This window comes from Myxine glutinosa, chromosome 7 (assembly GCF_964187855.1).
Source record: "Myxine glutinosa chromosome 7, kmMyxGlut1.1, whole genome shotgun sequence".
Classification (NCBI taxonomy): domain Eukaryota; kingdom Metazoa; phylum Chordata; class Myxini; order Myxiniformes; family Myxinidae; genus Myxine; species Myxine glutinosa.
This window is the reverse complement of record NC_136267.1, coordinates 171227712-171239028: the sequence shown is the minus strand read 5'-3', so window position 1 is coordinate 171239028 and position 11317 is coordinate 171227712. Positions and strand designations below refer to the sequence as shown.

At 43.1% G+C, this 11317-nt stretch overlaps 1 protein-coding gene across 1 annotated transcript in view; it reads left to right on the top strand.

Annotated features, from left to right (window-relative positions):
- Nucleotides 1-11317, top strand: part of LOC137431837 (titin) — a 172015-nt gene that overhangs the window by 123922 nt on the left and 36776 nt on the right. Inside the window, exons 13-15 of the mRNA XM_068123580.2 lie at nucleotides 1833-1997; nucleotides 7879-8047; nucleotides 8195-9897. Of these exons, the coding sequence (XP_067979681.2) occupies nucleotides 1833-1997; nucleotides 7879-8047; nucleotides 8195-9897 (2037 nt within the window). The remainder of the gene's footprint in view (nucleotides 1-1832; nucleotides 1998-7878; nucleotides 8048-8194; nucleotides 9898-11317) is intronic.

Genomic DNA, 11317 nt, shown 5'->3' with positions numbered 1-11317 from the left:
TCAAGTGACCATCCGTGACCGTTTTGTCTGACAGTGAGGACACTATTGTCCACAAATAAGTTCACACATTTACTACACGCAGTGTTATTGTTGATATTTAAAGGTTTCAAAGGTGGTAAGTTTCTTTTGCGTTTCAGTATATATATATATTATGGGAGGGAATATTAGAGGATTGTATATGCTATCAGGGACAATTATTTATTTATATACACCTTACCGTAATCCGCGACCAACATTCTGATTTACTTTGCTGCTCCAAATCTGGAGTTTCCGTCGTCGTCGTCATTCCAGCTTTAAATTACTTGTCCTGCGGGATGCATCTGTAAAGTAAGTGCCTGCATTTGCAGTTTCTGATTGTAGTTAAAGTTTCACATGTCTATACATATTTCTCTAAATAAACAAGCATTCTGTCTGAATATTGCGCTGCAATACATGTCCCCTACCGGCAGTCTGTCGTCCGGAAAACTGTTGGGGAAATTACCAAGGGTTATTCACCCACAGGTTCTGAATCGTTCCCAATCGCTAATTACCTCAGGATGGGCTCACCTGTGATTCGCACTCGGGACTTCGATTTATACACCTTGCAGACAGGTCAGCAGAAGCACGAGAAAATAAGTTGTTGATAAAAGAACCTTTCAAGTGGCTAAATATCAGTGACTTATTATATTTTCCGGTTCACGATCAATGATCGATGTGTATATATGTGTTGCTCGGCTGGCTCCTCCCCTCCCGAAAGCACGTGCGGTGTCGCGCTGTTGACGTTCGCAGACGAGGCTGAGGGCGCGCGGTGTGGCTTGAGGAGAACTCTGGAATAAACAAGAGATATCCTTTTTAAAAATATTTTCGTTTAATTAACGATATCTGCCAAACCACGTGCCCTATCGCAAATTCCAAAAGGACATTTTAGTAGACTGACATGCAGAACAGATCTGTGAAGTTTCCCCTCAGTTGGATCAAAAATGAGGGAGGAGCTCGGTTTTAAAGGTTCATGCTTAAAACGTCATAACTCTGAAACCATGTGACGCATGACGTCATGCTCGCTGACGTTTTTGTTCGTCATGGGTATGCGATTCTGCCTGCAAAGGTTGGCCTCGATCTGTTGAGCCGTTGCACAGAAAAAGGGGTTTTCGTGTTTTCACGAAAAACAATATGGCGGCCGAACCACGTGACATGTGACGTCATAATTACCATTAAAATATTCTACAGACCGAGTCCCCCCTACGGTGAAAATTTGATCTCCATCGGTCCTATTATTGCAGAGAAAATCTTTTTCTAAAGGAAATTAAAACTTAAAATGGCACTGAGTTAAGGGTCATCAGAATTATCAGAATTACCAAAGTTCAAAGTGCCATAACTTTGTTAAAAATGATCGAAACGTCGTGAAGTTCGAACTTGCCTGTAACTTATCATGAGGAAACCATGTGCCAAGTTTGAAATCATTAGCTTTAAGCGTTTAGAAAAAAGTCCAAAAAACTGCTCTTTGCGTGACGGACGGACTGACTGACGGACTGACAGACTGACGGACTGACAGACTGACAGACTGACGGACTGACGGACAGAGGGACGGCGTGCAAACCTATAATCCCCTCCGGTGTACACCGTTAGGGGACTAATAAAGGGCAAATATCTCATCTGTCATCCAATTGCGCAATTACCACAATGACAAATCCCTGATGTTTCAAACTTCATTAGTCTCAGGATAGTTCAGCAAGAGCACCAGGAATGTTTTTATGAAAATTTGAAGTACTTGTTGACTTGTGGATTGAAACTCATGATTGCACACTTTAACATCATGTGATGTAATCATTGTGAGATGCTGATGTGTACGGCAGGTCAGCCGCTGCACAATGACCAGGTGCACAAAACTGTTATCAAGGAGGATGGAACGCAGTCTCTAATCATCTCGCCCGTCTCACTGGATGACCAGGGAGACTGGACGGTTGTTGCTCTCAACAAGGCGGGCAAAGCCACCACAACAGTGCCATTGGTTGTGGAAGGTACGTATGAACCGAACCTCAAGTGTTCCTGAAAGTATATATGAACCTCAAAGTATGTATGGAGGGTATGTATGAACCTCAACAAACAACCTGAAAACCTGACAAACAACATGAAAACCTGACAAACAACCTGAAAACCTAACAAACAACCTGGAAACCGGGCAAACAACCTGAAAATCTGACAAACAACCTGAAAACCTGACAAACAACCTGAAAACCTGGCAAACAACCTGAAAATCTGACAAACAACCTGAAAACCTGACAAACAACCTGAAAACCTGACAAACAACCTGAAAACCTGGCAAACAACCTCAAAATCTGACAAACAACCTGAAAACCTGACACACAACCTGAAAACCTGACAAAGAACCTGAAAACCGGGCAAACAATCTGAAAACCTGACAAACAACCTGAAAACCTGACAAACAACCTGAAAACCTGACAAACAACCTGAAAACCTGACAAACAACCTGAAAACCTGACAAACAACCTGAAAACCTGGCAAACAACCTGAAAACCTGGCAAACAACCTGAAAACCTGGCAAACAACCTGAAAATCTGACAAACAACCTGAAAACCTGGCAAACAACCTGAAAACCTGGCAAACAACCTGAAAATCTGACAAACAACCTGAAAACCTGGCAAACAACCTGAAAACCTGGCAAACAACCTGAAAATCTGACAAACAACCTGAAAATCTGACAAACAACCTGAAAACCTGGCAAACAACCTGAAAACCTGGCAAACAACCTGAAAACCTGACAAACAACCTGAAAACCTGGCAAACAACCTGAAAACCTGGCAAACAACCTGAAAATCTGACAAACAACCTGAAAATCTGACAAACAACCTGAAAACCTGGCAAACAACCTGAAAACCTGGCAAACAACCTGAAAATCTGACAAACAACCTGAAAACCTGACAAACAACCTGAAAACCTGACAAACAACCTGAAAACCTGACAAACAACCTGAAAACCTGACGAACAACCTGAAAATCTGACAAACCTGAAAATCTGACAACAACAACAACACAACATGCATTTTAAAAGGCCATTTTCCCTGCTAGAGCAGGGGTTAGCCTTGCGGTCCCCATGACAATCTTCTCCATTTTGCCCTAATCTTCTACTTCCTTCTACATTCATTTCCATCACTCTTCTCAACCAGTCACTTTCATCCTTCCTCAACACATGACCAAACCATCTCAACCTGTTCCTCTTCACAGCATCAATCACAGGCTCTATTCCCATCATCTTTCGCAATTCATCATTTGTCCTCCTCTCCCTCAACGACACTCCGCACATCCGCCGAATCACTCGCATTTCCACCCTTTCCAACCCTCGCCACTGCTCTACGTTCATCACCCATGTCTCGCTCCCATAAATCATAACACTTCTCACACATGCAGCATACACCCCTCCCCCCAGCCTCAACGACACTCCCCTCATCATCAGCACGCCACTCAATTCCCGAAACTTCCTCCATGCACATCTCACTCGAGCAACCGTTGCCGTGTCTGATCCACCTTCTCCATTCAGCATGTCTCCGAGGTAGCAAAATGTTTTCACACCTTCCAGCTTCACGCCGTCTCCAAGATCCAACTCAACATTTCCTCCATCTGCAGCTCCCTCTGTGCACACCTTACATTTGAATGTAGCTGCCACACTGGTTAATGACCCTCTCAGACCACTACATTTTTGATGAACCCACTCAGCGCACATTGTACACTGAATGGAGTTCACTCCGACACCCTTCCTACACACAGCACAGGGCCACTTCCCAGTTCTTTCCACCTCACCACATGCTTTACCACTTGCCATCACCTTCGTCTTTCCGATATTCACCTTCAGACCTTTTGTCTCCATACATTCCTTCCACGTGTTCATCTTTTCCTTCAGTCCATCCATACTTTCCGCAATCAACACCAGACCATCTGCATACAACAAGTCCCACGGTAAACCCTCCTTTACGTTCTGAGCCAGCACCTCCATCACAGCTACAAATAGTAGTGGACTTAGTACCGACCCCTGATGCACTCCCACCTTCACCTCAAACTCACCACTGTTCCCGTCCTTCGTCCTTACAGCTGTGCGCGCTCTTTTGTACATTGCCATCACTACTCTGATCAACCATTCCTCCACTCCTAACTTCCTCAATGCCCATGTCAATACTTTGCGTGGAACCCGATCGAATACTTTCTCCAGATCAACAAACCCAAGAAACAACTTCTTCCTCTACTCCATGTACTTCTCCTGCAACTGCCTCACAATGAAAAGCGCGTCTGTCGTTCCTCTTCCTGGCATGAATCCAAACTGCATTTCGTCTATCTTCACTTTCTTCCTTATCCTCCTCTCCAACACCCTTTCCAATACATTCATTCCATGCTCCAATAACTTTATCGCTCGGTACGAGCCACACTCCAGAGGGTCACCTTTCCCCTTGTATAGAGGGACGAGGGTACTCAGTTCCCAAGCCACTGGAATGCGACCTTCTTTCACCACCAGATTACAGATCTCTGTCATTCTCTTCACACCCCAACTTCCTGCTGCCTTCAACATATCTCCCACAACTCCCGTCGGCCCTCCCGCTTTTCTACCCTTCATTGCTTTTATCGCTTCCTCAACTTCCTTCTCAGTTATCTTCTCTGCCGGTCCTAAAACTGGGTTACTCTCTATGTTGCCATCCCATTCATTCTCTGTATTCAACAGCATTTCCATATATCTTTTCCATCTTCCTTTAATTCCATCTGGGTCGACAACGATTTGTCCCACTTCATCCTTCAAGCAACTCACCCCCATCACATCACACCTCTCTTTCGCTATCTGCTTTGTAATCCTGAATACTGCTTTCTGACCCTCTTCCGAATCCAAGCGTTCTCCGAACATTTTCCTACATGCCTCCTGCGCCTTTGCTACCTCTTTCTTTGCAGCCTTCCTGGCTGCCTTATGACTTTCATGCTCTGCTGTTTCTGCTCCTGTACCCTTCGCCTTCTGCCACTCCTTGAACTTCTTCCTCTTCTCGTCAATCCTCTTTCCATCTTCATCATCCCACCACCATGTTTCCGAGTGCCTCGGTGGTCCTTTTGTCCATCCACATACCTCACCAACGGCTCCCAACAGACTAGCTTTCATTGACATCCAACCACTTTCAAGCTCAACCACATCATCCTCGACCCTACTCAGCCTCTCTTTTAATGCCTCCCTTACTGTCACCTCTTTCAACCTCCACACCTTCATTCTCGGTTGGTACTTCACCCGCCGAGCTCTCCTCGCACCTTTCACCCTTACGTCGCAGACAACAAAGTGGTGCTGTGAAACAGCCTCCTCCCCCGGGATCACCTTTGTGTCCCGGAGGTGCCCCCTATCTCGCCTACGCACCATCAGGTAGTCAACGGTTGTCGTCGACCCACCTGACGTGTATGTAACAAGCTTATTATCCTCTTTCTAGAACTGAGTATTACCAATCAACAAATCAGCTCCATCAGCAAACTCCAAAATCCTTTCACCTTCTCCATTTCTCACACCATATCCGTAACCCCCATGAACTCCGTCAAGACCATCCATACTCCTTCCCACATGTCCATTTAGGTCTCCTCCTACCACAACAACTTCCTCATCTTTCACGTTTTCCATCAGCTTCTCTATCGCACACCAGAACTTGTCCTTCTCTTCATCGCTTCGACCAACCTGCAGAGCATATCCCGAGATGACGTTCACCAAGAGCTTTCCAATCATCATTTTCACCATCATCAACCTATCACTCACTCTAGTCACACTCACCACACTGTCTACAAACTCCTCAGAAAACAGGACACCAACACCATTCACGCCCTCCGGGCACCCTTGCCACACAAACTTGTATTTCTGTCCCTGCCTACCCTTCACCATTCTCACACCACTTCCCTTCCATCTCGTCTCTTGCACACAACATATGTCCACTCTTCTTCTGACCAATACTTCCACCACTTCTCCTGATCTCCCTGTCATTGTCCCTACATTCCATGTCCCAAACCTCAGAAACCGATCTCCACTTCGGGCTGTACCCTGCCCATATGTAGTTGTAATTGTCATGGTTCTCTTTTTGAGGCAATGTTTTTATGGCCGGATGCCCTTCCTGACGCCAACCCTCTTAGTCGCCTCTTACGACACGCAGGGATACGGCGTACCTATTCTTATCCAGGGTACACACTGGGATGAAAATCTGACAAACAACCTCAAAACCTGACAAACAACCTGAAAACCTGACAAACAACCTGAAAACCTGACAAACAACCTGAAAACCTGAAAACAACCTGAAAACCTGACAAAGAACCTGAAAACTTGACAAACAACCTGAAAACCTGACAAACAACCTGAAATTCTGACAAAGAACCTCAAAACCTGACAACAACCTGAAAACCTGACAAACAACCTCAAAACCTGACAAACAACCTGAAAACCTGACAAACAACCTCAAAACCTGACAAACAACCTGAAAACCTGACAAATAACCTGAAAACTGACAAACAACCTGAAAACCTGACAAACAACCTGACAAACAAAAAGAAAACCTGACAAACAACCTGACAACCTGACAAACAACCTGAAAATCTGACAAACAACCTGAAAACCTGACAAACAACATGAACACCTGATAGACAACCTGAAAACCTGACACAGAACCTGAAAACCTGAAAACAACCTGAAAACCTGACAAACAACCTGAAAACCTGAAACAACCTGAAAACCTGACAAACAACCTGAACACCTGACAAACAACCTGAAAACCTGACAAACAACCTGAAAACCTGAAACAACCTGAACACCTGACAAACAACCTGAAAACCTGACATATAACCTGAAAACCTGAAACAACTTGAAAACCTGACAATCAACATGAACACCTGACAAACAACCTAAAAACCTGACAAACAACCTGAAAACCTGAAACAACCTGAAAACCTGACAAACAACCTGAAAACCTGACAAACAACCTGAAAACCTGACAAACAACCTGGAAACCTGACAAACAACCTGAAAATCTGACAAACAACCTGAAAACCTGAAAACAACCTGAAAACCTGACAAACAACCTGAAACCTGACATATAACCTGAAACCTGACATATAACCTGAAAACCTGACAACCTGAACACCTGACAAACAACCTGAACACCTGACAAACAACCTGAAAACAGAGTAGCTGGAACACATTAGGATGTACCTCTTAAATCATGGCCATGTAGGCCTTCATTCTGTGTGGATTGAGATTTCATATAAAAGCTTTGTAAGTGGTTAGGAGCTCAGGTGTGCCAGGGAAGGACTTCCCTCGATGAAGGATGCCGAGTCGGCGACTGGGTCTGGAGACCAGCTTGGAAATGTGGTTTTCCCAGGAAAGATCATGGCAGATAGTGAGACCCAAAAGCTTGAGTGATAGAACTTCTTCGAGATAGGGTTAATTGGGGAAGGAAATATTGCGTGTAGGGATTGGGAATGACAAAAGATGATGGTGCACCACCTGCTCAACGCTCTGGAGGAAAGAGTGGGATTGAACAGTCACAGGAAGGTGGTTCCACAAATTGGAGAATTCCTTGCAGTTACAACAATTTATTTAGCACGCTACACCTACATGAAACTGTAATACTCTATGGAGAAGATTTGCACTGCTTTTATGCCAAGCTTCACCAACGTGTGTGGTTCAAATCTGGAAAATATCATATTTGGTGTTGCGGAGTTTTGCTATTTCAGAATCTGTGATTATCCCTAACTTTTTTCACAACTTGGATTTTGTCATCTACTTTGGCAGTCCCAAACACATAACTATGTACAATGGCAATTTTTGAGAGCAGATTTAAAAGCTTGAAGCTTCATTGGTGTCATGAAAATCTCCCTTTTATCATTGCAGCTAAAGAAATGCTCATGAGGCCTCATTTCTTGGAGAGATTACAGAACGTGAGCGTACATGAGGGAGGCACTGTTTACCTCTCAGCTAAGGCTGCGGGAAAACCGATACCAGACCTCGTCTGGCTCAAAAACAATGAAATAATCCATCCACACAAGAACTCCAAAATCATGTATGCTTCCTTAAAATTAATCACGAATTCCAATGAAACCATCAGATCATTTTCATTTACATCTGGAAAGATAATCAAATCATTATTTCTTAACATCTACGTAACTATTCCATATAATTTGCATGAGTGTTCTTTTCTTTTCTCCAGGATAGAAGATGCAATGGGTGAGAGCAGACTTATTTTGTCTGGTGCCATACCAACTGATTCAGCATGGTACGCGGTGACCGCCATAAATCGTGCAGGCCGAGCAATGACACGTTGCAAGGTGATCGTGGAGTCAAAGGTCAGGCGAAAAGCAGATGCCGACCGACGCTTGTTCATGCCGCGTGGAGTGTATCGAGAGATCGCAGCGCCGGTGCTTGAGCCCCTTCACTCGCGGTATGGCCAAGAGCAGTGGGAAGATGGGGATCTTTTCGACGGAAACTTGGAACAACCACCGTGTTTCAAGAGGAAAGTGCAGTCATTGAAGCTAAAACATTTCGGTCCAGCAATTTTTGAGTGCCAGTTGATTCCAATTGGTGACCCATCTATAGTCGTCGAGTGGTTACACGATGGTCGTCCCATCCAAGCGGCCAATCGTGTGAGGATGGTATGTGAATTTGGTTACTGCAGCTTGATTTATGATGTGGCCTATCCTCGTGACAGCGGTGTCATCAGCTGTATTGCCTCTAATCTGTATGGCAGCGACCGTACTTCAGCAACCCTCGTTGTGAAGGAGGAGAAGAGCCTAGTGGAAGAAACCCAGCTCCCTGAGGGCCAGAGAGGCGTTCAGCGTCTACGAGACCTTGAAAGATCCACCGCAGCTGCCCTTGCCGCTGTAGCTGCTGTTACTGAAGACGTACCACTGGAAAATGAAAAGCCTCAAATCGTGATGCACCCGGAGCCATGCCGGTTACATGAGAGCGAGCAGGCACGTTATCGTTGCCGTGTGACTGGCCAACCCCCACCGAAGGTGTCCTGGTTCCTCAATGGAAGGCAAATTCACAAGAGCAAGCGATTTCGTATCCACTACGACGGTATTCACTATTTGGAGATCATGGACTGTAAGACCTATGACACGGGCAATATACGTTTATTTGCAGAAAACACAGAGGGCTGTGTTGAAACGACTGTGTGCCTGGAGGTTGCACCACGCGAGGACTTCCGCATGGTCCTACGCAAAGCTAACCCGAGCCATCACCACGAAACAGCATCGGGAAAACTGACATTTGGAATTGTAAAAGAGGACTCTTCCGCAGAATCAGATAAGCAATCACAAGATCAGGAGGTAGTGAAGCTTAAAAAGGCTGGGAGGATCACTTACGAAAAACAATCGGAGGAGACTGAGGAGCTCCAGAGTAAATTTAAGCGGAGAAAGGAAGAAGGCTATTATGAAGCTATGGCAGGTATGGATCAAAGGAGTCAAAGAAAATCCAGTGATTATAAAGACATGCTTCGGCAAAGACGCGAATCACTAGTCCATCGTATTAAGGAGGAATCGGAGGAAGAAAATAATCCTGATATTGTGGAAAGCAAGGCTTCAGTCCAAGGTGTGAAAACTGAAAGGGAGCCATTGCTGCCTGGAATGGAGGCACCACAATTTTTGGAACGTATCGCCAGTCAAACGGTGCCAGAAGGAGGAGAGGCAAATTTCCAGGTTCGGATAGAGGGCAATCCCCAGCCTGAATGCCAGTGGTTGAAGAATAGTGTGAAGATCGAGTTGTCAGATAGAATCTGCTGGCGCTGGCTGGAAGAGGACGTCTGTGAACTGGTCATCAAGGATGCAACATCGGGAGATTCAGCCAGTATCACCTGCAGGGCAGCTAATGTTGTTGGGGATGTGTCCTGCCATGCGTTTCTCCTGGTACAAAGTAAGAATCCTTCCAACATCAGGAGATCAAAGATATATTTGGCCTTATCTTAAAAGGCTTTTGACAAAATACCGGATACGTTCCATATTGTGATCGATCTTTTTAATGTACAGTCACGTGAAAAAGTAAGTACACTCCATGTAAAGTTTTGACTTTTTCAACATATTTCAACATACAGCTATTTGATCTTCATTTCAACAATATTGAAAGATAAAGGTGATAAAATAGAACAAATATCATGAAACATTTACATTTTGTAGTCCATTGTATAATTTAAATAAACATAAATGCAAATTTCGCATGTGGAAAAAGTAAGTACTGTTTATCTGTTATAGTATATATTGGTTTTATATCGGTTTTAGTATATATCGGCTGTATATCGGCTATAGTATATATCGGTTTTATATCGGTTATAGTATATATCGGCTGTATATCGGCTATAGTATATATTGGTTTTATATCGGTTATAGTATATATCAGCTGTATATCGGCTATAGTATATATTGGTTTTATATCGGTTATAGTATATCGGCTGTATATTGGCTATAGTATATATTGGTTTTATATCGGTTATAGTATATATCGGCTGTATATCGGCTATAGTATATATCGGTTTTATATCGGTTATAGTATATATCAGCTGTATATCGGCTATAGTATATATTGGTTTTATATCGGTTATAGTATATATCGGCTGTATATCGGCTATAGTATATATTGGTTTTATATCGGTTATAGTATATATCAGCTGTATATCGGCTATAGTATATATTGGTTTTATATCGGTTATAGTATATATCGGCTGTATATCGGCTATAGTATATATCGGTTTTATATCGGTTATAGTATATATCGGCTGTATATCGGCTATAGTATATATTGGTTTTATATCGGTTATAGTATATATCGGCTGTATATCGGCTATAGTATATATTGGTTTTATATCGGTTATAGTATATATCGGCTGTATATCGGCTATAGTATATATTGGTTTTATATCGGTTATAGTATATATCGGCTGTATATCGGCTATAGTATATATCGGTTTTATATCGGTTATAGTATATATCAGCTGTATATCGGCTATAGTATATATCGGTTTTATATCGGTTATAGTATATATCAGCTGTATATCGGCTATAGTATATATCGGTTTTATATCGGTTATAGTATATATCGGCTGTATATCGGCTATAGTATATATCGGTTTTATATCGGTTATAGTATATATCGGCTGTATATCGGCTATAGTATATATTGGTTTTATATCGGTTATAGTATATATCGGCTGTATATCGGCTATAGTATATATTGGTTTTATATCGGTTTTAGTATATATAAGTTTTATATTGGTTATAGTATATATCGGTTTTATATCGGTTATAGTATATATCGGTTTTATATCGGTTATAGTATATAT